The 18,397-nt window shown below is 34.3% G+C and overlaps 4 protein-coding genes across 4 annotated transcripts; 1 reads left to right on the top strand and 3 right to left on the bottom strand.

Moving 5' to 3' along the window:
• Positions 1 to 355: 355 nt before the first annotated feature.
• LOC122588415 (leucine-rich repeat receptor-like serine/threonine/tyrosine-protein kinase SOBIR1) lies at positions 356 to 2,499 on the bottom strand. The gene has a single exon (XM_043760525.1). The coding sequence runs from the start codon at positions 2,418 to 2,420 to the stop codon at positions 549 to 551; it is 1,872 nt and encodes a 623-aa protein (XP_043616460.1). The 5' UTR covers positions 2,421 to 2,499; the 3' UTR covers positions 356 to 548.
• A 4,630-nt stretch (positions 2,500 to 7,129) lies between these two features.
• LOC122587385 (protein-L-isoaspartate O-methyltransferase 1) lies at positions 7,130 to 10,748 on the top strand. The gene is made up of 4 exons (XM_043759535.1): positions 7,130 to 7,374; positions 8,923 to 9,193; positions 9,270 to 9,434; positions 10,286 to 10,748. Exons 1-4 carry the CDS (start codon positions 7,177 to 7,179, stop codon positions 10,534 to 10,536), a joined length of 885 nt encoding a protein of 294 aa, XP_043615470.1. The 5' UTR covers positions 7,130 to 7,176; the 3' UTR covers positions 10,537 to 10,748.
• A 1,620-nt stretch (positions 10,749 to 12,368) lies between these two features.
• LOC122586972 (28 kDa ribonucleoprotein, chloroplastic-like) lies at positions 12,369 to 14,820 on the bottom strand. The gene is made up of 4 exons (XM_043759022.1): positions 14,325 to 14,820; positions 13,993 to 14,094; positions 12,709 to 12,993; positions 12,369 to 12,602 (listed from the first exon to the last, which is right to left on the bottom strand). The coding sequence occupies exons 1-4, from the start codon at positions 14,739 to 14,741 to the stop codon at positions 12,540 to 12,542; spliced, it is 867 nt and encodes a 288-aa protein (XP_043614957.1). The 5' UTR covers positions 14,742 to 14,820; the 3' UTR covers positions 12,369 to 12,539.
• A 1,205-nt stretch (positions 14,821 to 16,025) lies between these two features.
• LOC122588306 (cytochrome P450 736A117-like) lies at positions 16,026 to 18,071 on the bottom strand. Its single transcript, XM_043760419.1, has 3 exons — positions 17,139 to 18,071; positions 16,481 to 16,653; positions 16,026 to 16,326 (listed from the first exon to the last, which is right to left on the bottom strand). The coding sequence occupies exons 1-3, from the start codon at positions 18,069 to 18,071 to the stop codon at positions 16,026 to 16,028; spliced, it is 1,407 nt and encodes a 468-aa protein (XP_043616354.1).
• Between the last annotated feature and the right edge of the window lie 326 nt (positions 18,072 to 18,397).

The following is an 18,397-nucleotide window of genomic DNA, read 5'->3' as shown; positions in this document are numbered from 1 at the left end:
AATCATGTGTTGTTTGACCTAAATTGCACATAAACAAACTGTGTTTGATGATCGAAATTTCATGATTTAATATTTAGTTTGAGTAAAATATATAGTCGTGATACGAATATTTCATGTGTCGAGTTTTAGTTTGTGACATATTGATGCCTGTTTAATGAGACATAAAGAGTTCGATGAATATTAAGATTGGATTCTCTATGATTCATGGCCTTGTTTTTGCTTGCAGAAATAAGCTACTTATACTTCAAGTTATTTTGGTTATTCTGTCGGAAGTTTTTGGTAGTGGAATAACTATATTAAGTATCAAGTACTATAAATAGAACATGATAAAACGTAATACAAACACGTGACATCATTGTTCAAAAATATATAAACACATTTATTAATGATGCTAATTAAAGAAATACTTAAGGTAAAACTTGCTACATTTTCCATATAAGGAAACATATGAACATTTTGATCAGCTATACTTAAACAACAACAACAACAACCACAACTATATCAATATATATATGGATCAAATTCTTTCAATCTGCTGCATCTTTATTTTAAATTGCCCCATCATTTCGTGCTTGATGGGTGATCTGATCCAACATGGTCCTAACATCTTTGCTATTAGGCCTTTCTTTCGGGTCCTCTTGTGTACAAAAGCAAGCAATCTTAAGAACAAGAAGCATTTGTTCCTCGTATCCATTACCCATCATCTTTGGATCGATGGCTTGTTTTGGATTATCGGAAACCATCACATTTCTCATCCACTTCACCAAACTAATCTCGGCCGTAGTTTGAAAAAACTCATCCGATGGAAGCTTACTCATCACCAAGACCGCCAACACTATCCCAAAACTATAAATATCACATTTATCCGTAAACTTCATAGTTTGATGATACTCAGGCGCGATGTATCCTAACGTCCCAGCAACATTTGAACTTGTCATATGCGTGTCAGCATCAGGGATTGATTTCGCGAGCCCAAAATCAGCTATACGGGCTTCCATATCATCATCAAGGAGAACGTTCGCGGGCTTTAAATCTCTATGAACAATACGAGGCGTATGGCTCATATGGAGATACTCAAGCCCGGCTGCTATTCCTATTGCAATCCTGAGTCTAGTTGACCAGTCTAATTCTCGTCTGCCTTCTTTAACAGCTTGTAACATATCCTGCAGGCTTCCATTTTTCATAAACTCATAAACCAAATAATGACATTGTGGCCGAGATACATGGGCTAGTAAAGGAAGTAAATTCCTATGTCGAATTTTCCCAACCGTCTCGATTTCTGATTTGATCTGTCTCATTTTCTTATGCAGCAGCTTAGTATCTTCTTCTGTTAACTCTGATGCATCTTTTTGAGGCTGTATTATTTTCTTGATTGCCATTGTTTTCACTTTGCCTTCGGGTAATTCATATTTATAGACTTCTCCGCAACCTCCTCTTCCTATCACTTGAAGGGAATCAACACCGTCGTCTTTCTCCAAAAACGTGAGTTCTTCAGCTTTAACCAATGGGCTAAAGATAGCTGGCCCGGTTTCATTCTTTTTACCTTTGATCATATTCATAACCAATTTAAACAAAACCGAGAAAATAGTACCACATATAACCCCAGCTAGTAATCCAGCTAAAAACCCGAGTATCCAACGAATTACCTTCTTTTTCTTGTTGTTTTTATCATCTTTTTTGGGTTCGGAAACTGGAGCAGGAGCTGGGGCGCTTCCAGTTGAAGACTGGCGGTTTGAAGAATTATTAGAATTCGTCTCGGCGAATACATAACGTTTTGGAACAGACTCGTCCAATTGGTTCAAAACCGGCATTGGGCCTTCTAAGAAACTATTGCCAGACACATTAAAGAATCTAAGATTCCTAAATGAACGAATCGAGGCTGGTATGTTTCCACTAAACAAGTTATCCGAAAGTGATAACTTTTCGAGATTAGGAAAGTACTTCAAGAATCCTAGATCACCTGAGAATTTATTGGATGAAAGATCTAGGATCCGAAGACGGGTGAGGGAAGACAACCCATCTGGGACTTGTCCCGAAAACCGGTTGCCATGAAGGTTTAGAACTTCAAGCTTCTTGCAGTTTGTGATTTGGAATGGGATTTGGTCAACTAGGTGGTTGTTGGGTAAAGAGAGCTCTTTGAGCTCTGTAAGCTTCCCTATCGCCGGAGAGAGGTAGCCTCTCATTCGCCGATGTTTGAAGTCAATACGAGTGACACGGAGAACGGAGGATCTATTAGAGCTCCTCCGTTCACAAAAGATTCCTGGGGCATTACAAAAGTTGTCATTGTGACCTGAAACACCCAAGTCCATGTAGATTGCCAAAAGGGCTTCATGATCACTTAGGTGAAGATTTAATTTGGCATGAACTAATAAGATAAGTGTGAAAAAAGTGAGGATAAAGAGGTGGCGAATGGTGGCCATTGCCGGTGGTTTATGGTAGTGGAAATGAGATAATGAATTTTGGATATTATTTTATGACAAAATGGGATGCATTTCCATATATAATAAGAGTAGCATATTTTGGACGTTGTGTTGATTTTTCGTTTTAATGGTATTATTGGTCAATATGCGTGTGGAAAAAACTAGGCTGAGGGCCTTTCATTGACTTGGTAAGCTTCCTACAAGTTGCTGTAACTGAATGGCGGAATTTGAATACTTGTTATGAATAGGTGGAACTCAATGACATATAAAATTTAGTTTTATTAGAGAAGCTAATATATATCATAAAAATTATTTTTAAAGAATATATAAGTAAATTAGTATTAAAGATAAATACTTTTGGAGGGGCTGGAACCCCATTTGGCCCCTTAAAATTTCCATCGTTGGTTGTAAGCAAATCTCTCGTATGATCCTTGATCTATAAGAACCATTCCATTTGTTATCCCTGAATATGATTGTCTTTTGGACTTTTAAGTTGGAGTAATAATAAATGAGTGGGATTGAATTGGATATATGATCAATAAATCAACAAGAAAAAAATGAAAAAAATATATATACATAAAAAAATAAATTTATTACAAGTTTGTAAATTTTATTTAAAAATAAATATTTATTTTTCATATTATACTGAATACTGCTTTATGACTCACTTAAGTATCTTAAATTCATTATTGCTATTATTTTCTAAATTAACAAGAGAGGAAATGAACAGTAAATTGTTATGTCGAAAGTTTTGATTCGGTCACGTTGCATCCGATTTGGTCGTTTAAATTTCACCATGTCTTAACTTTTTCGGGTTTTCTTGATTCGAGTTTTTTTTTTTATTTCTTGCACATTTTTTTTCCTTCTTAGTTGTTCTGACATCATTCCACCATTTGGCTTTCGTCACATCACATTCGGCTTGATCGAATATTTTCATTGTTTTTTTAACAGGGTCTTTTTTTGTTTCATGCATAGTTTTTTTCCTTCTTAATTGTTAAAACACCATTCCACCATTCGGCTTTCGTCACGTCACATCCTGCTTGATCGGGTAGTTTCTTCGTTTTTTTAAAAATTCTTTCCTTTTTCCATTTATCTAGGATCAATAAAACAAAAAGAAGAAAATGAAATATATATATATATATATATATATATTTATATATATATATATATAAACAATAAATTTATTACAAGTTTGTAAATTTTATTTAAAAATAAATATTTATTTCTCATATTATATTGATTAGTGCTTTATGACTCACTTAAGTAACTTAAATACATTATTGCTATTATTTTCTAAATTAATAGAAAAGGAAATGAACAGTAAATTACTACGTCTAGTAAATTGCTACGTCAAAAGTTTTGATTCGGTCACGTTGCATCCGATTCGGTCGTTTGAATTTCGCCATATCTTAACTTTTTTGGGTTTTCTTCCGTCGGGTTTTTTTGATTTCTTGCACATTTTTTTTCCTTCTTAGTTGTTCAGACATCATTTCACCATTTAGCTTTTGTCACGTCGCATCCGGTTTGATCGAATATTTTCATTGTTTTTTAACAGGGTCTTTTTTGGTTTCTTGCACTTTTTTTTTTCCTTTTTAATGGTCAAAACACCATTCCACCATTTGGCTTTCGTCACGTCACATCCTGCTTGATCGGGTATTTTCTTCATTTTTTAAAACATTCTTTTCTTTTTCCATTTTTCTATATTAATAGGAGAGGAAATGAACAATAAATTGCAGTGTAGCAAGTTTTGATTCGGCCATGTTGCATCCTGTTTTGTCATTTGTATTTCGCTTTTTTCTAGAGTTTTTTTTTTTCCAGTTTCTTTTGTTTTTTGCATATCTTTTTACATTCTTAGTTGTTAAGACACCGTCCATTGTTCAACTTAATCCAATGATGGAAGTTGTTCTAATTTGACTGGTTAAATTAGTTCGATATGAGAAGATTTTTACCCATCTTTCAATGCAAAATTGTAGATACGCTAGTAAATAATGAGAAAATTGCATCCCGTTTCGTCATTTGGATATCGCCTTTTTATAGAGTTTTTTCTAGTTTCTTTTGGTTTTTTGCATATTATTTACATTCTTAGTTGTCAAGACATTGTCCACTGTTCGAATTTAATCCAATGATAAAAGTTGTCCCAATTTGATTAGTTAAATTAGTACGATCTGAGAAGATTTTTACCCATCTTTCAGTGTAGAATTGTAGATACGCTGGTAAATAATGAGAAAACTATAAATTAAAAACCAAATCTGATTGTTTTATTTTCATAGAACATATGAGACCATCACTTCAAAGAGTTTGACTGGTAATGGGTAAATGGGTCCACGCTTGTGGTCCATAAGGGCTAGATAGCAAAACAACAATTAATCTATAAAGCTAAGTCATCCGTTTACCTGTTCTATGACAAAAGTACCCTTTTCATCCACATTCTACATTGACACACATTAATGTTATCATGATCAAATATGTTATAATGATCAAATAATAATAGCCACGTAAATATGGTGAGGGCCGAACCATGATCCCAAAAAGTCGGAAATGAACCATATTTCAACATGTCATATAATGAGAAGTGAGGAATTATGATTATATGAAATGGGTACATTGAGAGTTGACACACATTATCTATGAAGTGATTGATATTTGACGCTAAAAAACTCTCTAAAATAAAAATATCTCTGTCAGTTTACACTTCTTAGGGGAGGGAAAAAAAATTAAGCACATAAAATGCTAAAATGAGATAACACGCCAAAAACTAAAAAGGACAACACTTAAACTTTGACTAATAGAAAAGGTTAGGCAGAATCATTAGTTAATTAACTCATACAGTCATACCTACTCATATATTTTAATGTTGTTATAGTCCATTGTTTAAAAAGTTGAAGTTATCAAAAGTTCAAAACCCCTGCCGAAAAAAAAACATGGATTTAAATATTGGGCTGATTCTTATTTGTTTGTGCTGGGCCAAATCCATTTTAAAACCTTTGATGACCCATACATAGACTAATAGTCTTTAGTCTATAGCATGAGAATAACTAGGGATAAGTAGATTTTTTCAAGTCTCAATCCCATCCCGATATCGATTCCGGAAAGTGGTACCAAATGGGACTTGAGACCAGGACCGATACCCCATTTTCTTGGTTCACGGGACTTGAGGCCACGGTACCGGATTTGGTACCTGAAAATAATACCGAATGAGAAATGAGAATGGTACCGAATGTCAACAGAATATATTGAAAACATTCTTGTCAATAATAAATGATTTTCACTATGGTTCTTCTGTTATCGACCAGACATGCTCTTGTTGGAAAAATATGATAAATATTCACTCAATCTTCTTCTAATTCCATCGTCTTTCACCATGGTTTTTCCCTTGTCATCTTTGACGTGACTGATGTTTTCATTATTTTTTGTCTCTTCTTTTCCCAGCATTAAAAATCTTTCATATATCGTTTTCTCCCTCTTGGAAGTCTAGTTTTGCGTAAAAATCTCCATACACTTTATCTATAGCTTGTGTTGTTGCCTTTGACAATTCATTTTTGGCTTTTCGGTACCTTTCAGTTGCATTGTTATGTCCATTTGTTCTCCTTAAGTATAAATGAGATCTCTAAGGTGCTACTATTTTTTAGTGACTTTCATATAAACCTTGTCATTAAACCACAAAGATCTCGATCAAACTAGTTTGACGTGTTCTCATAGTCTCAAGGGACACTCTAGAGTTTCATTGTTTGCTCCAAGCATGAGTTGATGAAAGACATTTTTTTTGCATATGATATTTTCCAACCTATTGATACAAGAATAGTGTAGTATTTGCCGTTTGAAAAATATAGATTATAAGGGATTCTCCAAGCATGAGTTGATGAAAGACTTTTTTTTTTTTTTTCATAAGTATTGAGATTTTTTAACCTATTCAACAATGACTTATTTTATAAAATATTTATTTTAATCTCTTCCAAATGTACTTTTTATACCTTCTTTCATTTTATTCCATTAAAATATGACTTTTAATATGTATTTTTTAAGAAAAAAAAAACTTTAAAAGAGAAATTAATTTATGAAATGACGTGTCACAAAAAAAACCACTATTATACAAGTAGCAATTTATGAATTTATTATCATTGGCTATTGGGCATTGTCGCATTGGAGATGCTCCAAGAAGAGAATATTAGAGTGCGTTTAGTTCATGAAAACTCCATTGTTTTCCATTTTTATTTTTCAAAAAAACATGGAAAACAGGAAACGCGTTCTAATTGTAATTTTTTAGAAAAGTTTTCCTAAAAAATGAAAATTTCCTTTTCCAACTTTTGCACTAAAATTATAAAATTGTTTTCTTTCAGTTTTTGTTTTCACTTTTCTATTTTCTAAACCTAAAATTAGAAAACAAGTGAATTTGAACATGCTTTCTAATTTTCTAAAATGGAAAAATGAAAACTCTATCTTTTATTTTGAACGCGTTTTCAAAATTTTTTTGGTTTTTTAGAAATGAAAAACTTTTTCTCTTCTAGAAAACTAGAAATGAAAAACTTAAAAACATTTTCTCCAACTAAACACACCTTAATTTGGAGGTTTAGAACTTCAGAATGGGTAAATATTGGGTTGAAGTTTAAACTGGGCCATATAAAACTACTATTCCAAAGCCCAAGCACGTGACCACGTGTCATGAAACCAAGTTAGCTATCCCGAACCTTCACGTTGGAAAAAAATGAAAAAAAAAAAAAAAAAAAGAGAGAGAGAGAGAGAAGAAAATAAATGAAAAATGAAAATGTCGAGTTCCGTAATTGCGTATAGTTTCCGCCATTTACCCCCTTTAATAATTAACAATCACAACCACTGCTCTCTCAGGTTATTCTCTCTACACCGTCATCCACTCCGGCTGCCGTGCACCGTCATATCTTCACCGTATTCCGCCGGGCTTCTCAATTTCACGGGGAATTCTTTCTTTCGTAAGATGGAGGTATAAATAAAGTCGATCAATAAATTCTATATTTAAAATATGTATATGTATATCTATATTATATGTGACGTGAAGTGAGTACTTTCAGCGTGACTTTGATTATTAAAGAGTATTGTTCTCTGCTATAAGTTTATTGGATTAGGTATAGTAGTGTGTGTTTTACGTGTCACAATGTTATAAGGGAGATGATAAACTTTACCATATAAATTGAATTGTTATTATGTAGTAGTGTAATCATTTCGATATCAAAAATGACAGTTAGTGTATTGTATTGTAAGAGTGTATATTTGCATTTATACATGCCAGTCTTTGAAATGTATAAGGCTCTTTGTATTATGTATTCTGAGACTTGATATTAGTATGAAATATGATATTACTAAGCATTTTACTTATATTGTTAGTCTGCATATTCATACATTCAAAATCAATCAAATTTAGAAGTTAAATTAATACTTGCTGACTTGATAATATCAATAAGACTTTAACAAACTGTTGTTGTTACACCCGAACTAAATCACATTGCCTCGGTAATAAACATAACAAAAATTATCAAACAGTTATTCGTACACCTAAACTAAATATATTAAAAAAACTACTTGCTTTGACTATGCAATTTTTGTAAATTGTTATCCTAAACCTAAAGTTAAGTAAATGGAATGATTAGAAATATATTTATTGCTCTTACACTGTTACACATTAGTACATTACATTCCGGCATTCCGCTCTGGCGCTCTGTAAAATTTCTAAGATTAGGGATGCATTTGCTATTTTGCCTTTTTATTTGAAAAGGATGTTTGTTTTGATATATATTGAAAGAAAGAATAGTTATCATTAAGTCTTTGATTTATAATGGGATAATTATTAATTTTTGGTGAACTTTTTGGTTAAAAGAATGTTTTGCTTTCTTAGTTGATTAAGTTGGTTAAAACAACAGAACTAAATTGATTTTTATTAGAAAGGCTCTTATTGGTCATTAAGAGCATAGCATAAGTGGTACCTACATGCGCAAAACACATTGGCCCACTGGATGGACTTTTGTGGTTTTGAGAATAAGGAGATCTTGGGTTCAAGCACTGCCTTTAGCATGTTGCATTGTGTCAGGGAAGTTGCCTGGAGCTATTTCTTGCGGAGTGGAGAATGGATGGAGCCAAAATGGCACCTGGGGTCAAGGGTGTCCCTCCCAAGCTACACCTTTTGGGAATATATGTGTTAAGGTTAAGTTGTCTTTTGTATTTGAATTCCCACATTGTTGGTTGTAAGTAATATATGCAAGGAGACTGAAAAACTTAATAAACTGCAAGGGTCTGATGTTTTCAAATAATGACGTTGAAAACTGGAAGCATTATAGTTTAGTTCAACAATTAGAAATTTGAGTTGACGAGTGTGCTCTAAGATATAGTTTTAGAAATTTTGACTTGATGGATAAGGTCAAACTATTTGTAAAAGAGTTTTAATTTCAAAACTCTATATTATTTGTGGCTCATAGTCAGTTTGGAAATATAGAGAAATAACTCCTTCAGCTTAATATTTTTATATGTCAACATACAGCGATTCTGGGCTGGGAATAGCATTAATAAGAATAAAGGCATGGTGGAGCATTTACAGCGTTATGGAGTTATACAGTCAAAGAAAGTAGCTGAAATAATGGAGACCATTGACAGGGCATTGTTTGTACCTGATGGATCCCCAGCCTATGAAGACAGTCCCATGCAAATAGGTTATAATGCCACCATCTCTGCCCCTCATATGCATGCTACTTGCCTTCAGTTGTTGGAGAAAAATTTACAGCCTGGGATGCATGCTTTGGATGTTGGTTCAGGTATTGCTTTATTTTCAATCAGATGTATACAATGCTGGTTAAGTTATTCTTTCTGATTGTTCTTAAACCTTTTTAGGAACCGGGTACTTGACTGCATGCTTTGCACTTATGGTTGGGCCTCAGGGCCGTTCAATCGGCATAGAGCATATTCCGGAGTTAGTTGCATTGTCAGTTAAGAATGTCGAAAAAAGTGCAGCTTCCCAGCTACTCAAAGATGGATCTCTTGCCTTGCATGTTGGCGGTGAGTACTGCCGTGACAATTCACGCATTTCTTAAACTTCTGTTGTGGATTTTGGAGTGAAATGCATCTCTGCTTGCTATTATTTGTCATTTAGATTAACATAAACCAGTAGCCACTGCCAAATAATCAAATAATGTGATGCGCTCACTCAGTAGTTCGGGACCTTGTCTGTTATTAGTAGATTTAGACCCGTACCTGATTTGGTTATATTTTATATGTAAATTGGTTTGATAAAAAATAGAAAATTCAATGCTTGTGCTTCTCCTTGCATCTTGCACCAAAACAGGGAAACAGTAGCTACTAACACACCTTCTCATTAATTGTAAGAATTCTATCGCATATAGATAGGGTCGAACTGTTACGGCTTACTCATACTATTGCACTATCTGGTCCCACTCTTACTCAAATTAGGCACACTAGCGGCCAAGACCAACCTTAGTTAGATATTCATATAACATAAGGACATTTGATTGCAAGTTTGCAACCATTGCTTTCACTATCTGGTTCCACTTGTTTGGGTGTGTTCTAGCTCAGTTTTCTCTTCTAGTTTACACAACACTCTGCTTGATTATTCACAATTGTATACGAAGAACTGTGATTAAGTTACTAAGCCCTTCTTTTGACATCTAGAACCGAAATTGGATAGAATATAGCAAGTACTCGGTCAGCCTGGTTTTGTTGGTCTGGACCATGTTTTCATACCCTTAAATTTACCTCTCCTTACCTGTAACCCAACCTTTACGACCCACCTACTTTGCTGCCTCTGTTATCCGGCTATTCCTGGTATGTTGATGCATTTGAAAGTTCTGAATACTGAATAACAAATAATAAAATTTACATGTAAATGACAGATGGCAGAGAAGGGTGGCCTGAGTTTGCACCTTATGACGCAATTCATGTTGGAGCAGCAGCTCAGGAAATTCCACAACCACTTATCGATCAATTGAAGCCAGGAGGAAGGTTGGTAATCCCGGTCGGGAACATATTTCAGGAGTTAAAAGTTGTCGACAAGAATGAGGATGGTTCTGTGACTGTGCGTAGCGAGACTTCTGTACGATATGTTCCCCTCACAAGTAGGGAAGCACAGTTGCGTGGTTACTGAGAGCACATTGGTTAGCGCTGTCAAGTGTCAAAGGCTCAATACCTTTACTCCTTTTCTGCACATAAAAGCTCTTGGACATTGTAAAGGTTCGCGTGTGTTTTCAGTTAAGTGTGTACTCCAATATGAATGACCAAAATAAGAATACATGAAAGGCAAATAGAACTCTGTACTAGTGGTTCCTTTTTCTAGGTGTAAATATATTTTGAAGTCAATTAGTAGTGTCTTTCATGTCTTAAATCCAAATTTGAATGCCTTCATGCATGTGGAAGACGAATCCCCTTGGGTGGAAGGTAGAAAATTTTAGATTTTTATGGAGCATGTATTCATGCACTAAAAACATTTTCAACTATAAAAAAGGATCAATGTGTTTTTGATGAACTCGCTGCTAAGAGAATTTTAAGGGAAGTTTGTTATTAATTCTTGGGTTAATAGCAAAAATATATTTAATCATACACGAACTTTAATTGTGTTCGCTGTAGGTATTTAAATTTCAAAATTTTAACTTTATATATATTCAGGTCTATATAACATCCATATATGTTGATACATCGAGTGTCAGGTTATTTTACAAACTTGTGATTGGTTGGATACATATAATGTTAAAAAATTGAAAGTTCCATTGTTAAATACATAATATAGATATTTGTGTATCGTTGAATACATTTTGAAGCCACTAACCTATTCTTTCTCGTATCCAATTATTATGACCAACTTAAGTTGACGATCACACAGATTTATTTTGTATCTAAAAATTAACTTTGTTTATAGGGCATTTTTGCCAAAATGGCTTGTCGTTTGAACCAAATAGCTTTTGTAGAATAATCATAAGATTTTTTTGTTTGTTTGTGAAATGTGAACTGCAAAATCGTAATTACGGAGTCTTATATGTACAACAAAAGGAAAGGAAAAAAGTTAAATGAAGATCGTTAGGGCCCGATTGGTAGTAGAAAATGTTTTCTAACTTTTTATTTTTAATTTTCTAGAAAATGAAAGGTATTTTGTTTTCTAGAAAACAAATAAAAAATTTGAAAACGCGTTCTAATTTGAAAACCGGAAAATATGTTAGAGATGCGAAGAGAAGGGGGGAATGGAAACAAGAATAAGATGTTTTCAAGTTTTCTAATGAAAGATGAAAAACTTTGTTTTTTGTTTCCTTGGAAAACATTTTTTAGAAAACTATAATTAGAACGCGCTTTTAGTTTTTTATGTTTTCTTGAAAAACATAAATGGAAAACAAGAGGTGTTTTGCATTTTTAGTTTTTTATGTTTTCTTGAAAAACATAAATGGAAAACAAGAGGTGTTTTCCATAACCAAACGCTCCCTTAGATTTTTATGATTAAATCACTTTGGTGCAGGACAAAACGATCAATCTCTAAGAATTGGTTAAAACGCTTTAAGATTTGAGCAAGCCACCTAAAATAAATGTGAGTAATATATCCTCCTGATTCATGTTTTATACTCCATAATACAAGTACAGAGAATTGATAATTAGACATACAGAAAAATCATTATCAAGTCATCGAAGATATTAGTCATGGTCAGTCTAAAAGTGGTGCAACTTTTATGCATTCCTTGTAGTTGCTCTAAGGCCATTATCCTAAACCAGACAACCCACAACCACCAGCACTACTCAGTTCTCAGCAAGTAAACAGAGCATCACATATACAAGCTTTCTTGCCACTATGGCCTCTTTCTCTAATATAAGAATAACAATTCTGAAATATAAAGGCATGAGTGCATGACAAAAAGAGGGAAGAGTCATAAACTACATTAGACTCTACATAAACAAAGGGCATAGGCCACAAACCACAACATATTAACCAACCATGAATGAACTGAACTCAATTTTCGAATTAAGCTTTATCACTCGCTCCACAATTTGACAAAAGGATATTTCGGCATCTACACTCTATGTCCTAGACAAAATAAACATTACCGAATTTAAATCTTGCAAAAATACATAAACACCACTAGGAGAAAAGATTAATCAAATTCATTGTAATCAGAAACCAGGCTTCCGTCTGTCCTCTGCTACATTCACTCTAATTGCTCTCCCACCCACACTCTGCAGCCAACCAAACACGCAAGTAATAATAAATGTGAGCTTTATTCAAGGATGGATGGTAATATGGTAAATGCTAGAAGGTGAAGAAGGTTACTGTTATACAAACCTGACCGTCAAGATTCTCAATAGCATCATTCATTTCACTTTCAGATGACATTGACACAAAACCAAAACCACGCGATCGACCACTTTCTCTATCATAAACAATACGTGCACTCATCACTTTCCCATGTTCACTGAAAACCTGCTCAAGACGATCACCATCCATGTCCCATGATAGGTTCCCTACATACATTGTGTATGAAGGTCCAGAAGGTGTGCGTTCTGCACGCTCAGGTCTTGATCCTCTTGGAGCAGCCTTGTTGACCGTCAAATTCCTGCCTCCTAATTCCTGTATGTATAAAGCAAAATTTGAATCCAAAAAGATCCCCAGAAAATGACGAATACTTGCAAAGAGCCTTGCCTTGTTATCTCATCTCAAACCAAGTGTCCACATAGGTGTTGAATGTTCATCTAGAATTGGTTCCCCCTTTTCCTTTTCAGGTTACCCTTGTTATTTAATGATTATAATGGGGTGTTTTGAATGTGTGTTTGATAGTGATCATCTGATACTGAACAGTCAGAATCAGATAACAAACTGCATAAAATGAACAAATAAAATGCAAATAAAAAGCCTATATTAAAAAAAGTTGTGCCATTTAGATGTTTAAGTGTTAAGAAAACTTGATAATTAGAGAAAAAAATGATAAAATGCCAGTAGTGAAACGGGAATAAGTTTAAAGTAGTTTCATTCGACCATTAGATAGTCTGTTTTGTAGCACCTGCCAGCTGGTATGAAACTGGCTATCCAAATAAAATTATATGATTCCAAAAGAATTGAAAAAAAAAAAAATACCAAAACAGAATCTACACATACTAAAACACAAATCCAAACACCCTCACATGTTTTTACTCATACATATCCGCATTAGAGGTCAAATACCATCCATCTAAATCATACAATTGTACATTGAGCAGAGCAATCTACTTGTGTCTGTTGTTAATGGATGATTAAACTTGGTGTCTATATAAACATTAAACAATGGTCTTTTTAATTTACCAAAACAAAAATATTTCCTATCTTAATAACTTCTATCCTTGGTCTTTCCTAGAAAGTAAAATGATTCCATTTATAATCATTTTGAACCGTTACCCAAACCTGCCCAACCCACCCATTTTGCCAGGCCTAATAAACGGAGTAAGCAGACTAGATTTTCCCTAATCAGGTAAAAACGATTATGACACTGAACTTATTCCCATTATGCTAATGTTAATAACAAACAAGTGGTATACGAACATATAAGAGACAGAACCTTTGCAGCCAACAGCAATCAAGATTCAAGAAACTTACATAACTATGAAACATTTCAACAGCCTTCTCAGCTTCTTCAACACTACTCATTGTCACAAACCCGAAACCTCTACTCTGATCAGTCTCCCTGTTATATATAACCTAACCAACCAAACAAAACTTTATTTCAATCAATCAAAACATATAATCCACAAACACACTAAAAATATCCAAATATACAATAACATTATTACTAGTACTATACTTTTGCCAACTATGCAGGTTATGGTTAACACAAAGTAAAACGTTTTACATAAAAATAATTGCTCCTTCAAATAATTATCAAACTTCATTTTCAAATTTTACTGAAATATACATAATGAAGAAATGACCTCAGAAATTTCAACAACTCCAGCTTCCTCAAAAAGATGAGCTAACTTCTCACTATCAACATCATAAGGTAAATTCCCAACATAAATCTTGGCATCTTCCGGCGGCTCAGTATACTCTTCCTCACCTCCAGCGGCGGCGGCGACGGCAGGTTCATTTTCTTGAATTTCATTTTCCAAGATCAAATCTTGATCAAGTTCTTCTTCTTCTTTTTGGGCAGAAACAAAAGTTGTGATGCTTCTTGAAATGGGCTTTCTTTGTAAAGAAAAAGAAGTGAAAGAAAGAGTCAAGTTGTTAAATTTGATTGCTTTTAAAGGTATGGCGATATGTTGGTGAGATTTTCCGGTGAAGATGGCCGGAGAAGATGAAAATAGAAAAGTAGTGTTGGCCATTGATATGGGTTTTGCAGCACAAGACATTTTTTTGGGGGGGTTTTAGATAAGGAGGCGATTATTACAGGTCGACACAAACAAGAAACGATTTTTCGAAGTGATGAGTATTTAGAAAGGATGTATACAGAATACAGTATATCAATGGGCCTAACATTGTTCAACATTGGGCTTCGTTTCGAAATTTACAAATGTAAATGTTTATTTATTAAGGGGTTGGCCGTTGAGGATATCGTAAAACAGGTATTAAAGGAAAATAAATAATACAAGATCTTGATTTTTAGATCATGGTTAAATTAATACACGAAGATTCACAAAGCAATTGATGCACGATGATTTTCATGATGTATGGTGATTTTCAGTAAAGGGAAACCTATTGTTTTACTTATTTTACTTTAATACTTGTTTTATTTTACATAATACCTATTTACTAAATATAAAGTTGACATGATTATTTTGATAATTAAAAGTTAATTTTATTTTCTTAATTATAATTTAAGATTCTTTTATATGTATATTGTAGATAGATATATATAAGATATTCTATTAGGATCGTTACCGATATTCTCAAAAGAAATTAGCTTAGTAAAAGGTATAGATTGGAGGGAATACCCCGATCTCTAGAACCGCATTGGTTCCGATACTCGCATGTCGCACAACCAGTATCCCATTGAAACCCCTCCACCAAATACCACTACAACGGAATAAATCTTCATGCTTGTTGGCTGAGAGACTCGAACCTACGCCCCATATTTGTGAGGGTACACATGGTGGGGCCCGACTTTGTAGGGGGGGCTGGCCACTGGGTTGTGTTACTTTTGATTTTTTTATCTTAAGAAAATTGATAAACTTAATAAAAAAAACATTACTTTCAGATGAATGAAAATAATCTTTCACTCGTAAGGACCTTAAAAACTAATGGAAATGATAATTACTTGAGTTTATTAAAACATCAAGACCCATCTAATAGAAGCTTAATAGTTTAAGCAAATTACTAAAACAACTCCATATAGTCAACTCTAATGTCAAAGCAAAAACCAGAGGAGTCTAATTACATTAGTTTTACTGGACTATGATCTAAAAGTTCTGCGGCCCCTTCCAATTGGGCTCATCGGTGGGCCTCTTCGATTTCTTCTCAAAATCTGAAAATCAATGCCATGAACATCCCATCGGTTGTGTGACCCGTTGAGCGAGAAGCTTGTGATGAGTTTTGTAGTCCCGCATTTGATTTTTTTTCTTTTTCTTTTTTACCGTTTTCTCCCCCACGGTCTTGAGAGATACGTTTGGTTTTTTTCTGATGGGCAACCGATGGTTTTATGAATTATCGAGGTGAGGTTTTGCAAAAGCTAGAAGTTTGGTTTTTTTATGAGTTGCAAGCCCAGTTCTTTCATTCATGTCCATGTCACCTTCTGGTAAGGCCCAATCAAATTTACACAACAGATTTGCCAACAGGTTTTCAGCTATAGTCAAGGCCAAACCTTCCCCAGGGCACATCCTGCGTCCCGCACCGAATGGAAGAAGCTTGAAATCATGTTGTTTGACAAAATCCATAGATGATGCAAGAAACCTCTCAGGCACAAACTCGTTAGGTCTGTCGACCCACACTTTATGATCCCTTCCAATTGCCCATAGATTAATATAAACCGGGGTTCCTTTTGCAATGTCGATCGAATCCCATCACATTCACATCGTGCATTGCAACTTGAGGCAATATGATGGGAAAAGGAGGATGCAAGCGGAAGGTCTCCATGATTACGGCTTTCAGATACTTCATTTGCTTTATATCCTCATCCGTTATTATGTGTTGCCTACTACTTCCATAATTAACAACCATCCTTATCTCTGCTTGCACTTTCTTAAGTGCACTAGGGTGTCTGAGGAGCTCTGCCATTGCCCATTCTAACAATGCTGATGTTGATTCTAACCCACCAAGATAAGAGTCCTATACACACACACACAATTAATTAATCCAAACAATATATATATGTATCAATGCTTAATCAATCTTCTTGTTACTACTATGTTTTTCATCGAAAAACCAATGTTAATTTATTAGCATGCACGACAAACTAATTAACTTTATGATCCAATTTTATTTATCTTCTTCGATTGAAACAATCTTTGTTAGTTTGTCAATAGAAAACGGATCTTTTAAAATTCCCTTTTGTAGTACTAGTAATATTATTAAGACCAAGGTTTGTATTAGAAGTTTATAACACTAAATACAAAACTTTAATTCTAGATGATATATCGGGGCAGATCATACATAACTATCTACTGATATGGTTTAATTAAACATGACTCAATTTTTGTGGAAATTAATATACTTAATTAAGCTAGCTATCTAGTCAAGTATGAATAAATATATGTTGGTTACTTGGTTATGCTACTATGATCGAGCCCATCTTACTAACAGATTGTACGTACCATGAGAAGGGCCTTGACGGCATCTCTTTCCAACAAACATCCAATACTACCGTCTTTATGAAGTCTAAGCAATGTGTCAATCAGAGGTTCCTCGCCTTCACTAACAACCTCATGATGATGATCATCATCTTTCACTTTTACGACCTTCTCTTCAATCGCTATTTCAAGTAGCTTGTCAATATTTTTAGCAAGACCTTTAGCTTTACTAGGTGCACCTCGGATTACATCAATCCATCCAAGTTGAGGAATAAAACCTACTATATATAAAGTAGCAAAGACCTTCGATAAATCCTTTGAAACCATCTTAAATTTCTTCCCCATTTCCTCATCATCATGGAGTTTGCCAAACGTTGTCTTATATAAGACACTGCTCACGTGTTGTGATAACATTTCCCCCAAACTGATCACACCCTGCTTGTTACACGCTGTTGCATTTTCAACAACGTTACGCATAGTAATGGCAGTTTCTCGGTCGATAAGCCCACTAAATCTTTTTAGCTTCTTGTTACTCAAAAAATGGTGGACAAGTATTTTCTTGGCTTGTCTCCAATATACACCATAAGGGGCGGTTGCTATTTCCTTTGAATCGTAAAAAAGAGTCTTGTAAACATATAAAGGTGCTCTGCTAGCAAATGTGAGATCATGGGTTTGCATGATCTCACGGGCTGAGTCGGGTGATGAGACCACCAATGTTGGGATTGAACCCATGTAGACTAGCATCAGATCCCTACCATAACGTTGTGATAACGAAAATAATGAATGGTGCACAAGTGGCCCGATCTGGTGAAGGTTTCCAATAATTGGCAACTTTGGTGGGGAGGGTGGTCGATTTTTGTTGCTGGTGGTTGGGCTACTTATAATGGAATACAATTTACTCAAAAAGGGCAATAATAAGGAAAAGAATAAAACAATGTAAATCAACGGATTCGCCATTAAATTGTAGTATGTGTGATCTGAATATGCATATATTGTTCATCAATTCGATCGGTCTTCTTTTATAAGACGTACATACAGCCGGACACAAGTTTTTTTCTTGCTACATATAAAGCCAGAGTATAACCGTTTTCGATTCTATTCTGTGGTTACTTCGATAACATTCACTTAGTTATATCCGCACAAAGGATCCTATCTAAAAATATATGACTAAATTTAGGATGAATTGCTATTCTATTCTAAAAATAGGATTTATATATAATTCCCCGGCCTTATTTTCCAGTCACCTCTTTAATTTTGCATTTTTACAAAACTTTATTCTATCA

Source organism: Erigeron canadensis, chromosome 2, assembly GCF_010389155.1.
Source record: "Erigeron canadensis isolate Cc75 chromosome 2, C_canadensis_v1, whole genome shotgun sequence".
Classification (NCBI taxonomy): domain Eukaryota; kingdom Viridiplantae; phylum Streptophyta; class Magnoliopsida; order Asterales; family Asteraceae; genus Erigeron; species Erigeron canadensis.
This window is presented reverse-complemented; position numbering and strand designations above follow the sequence as displayed.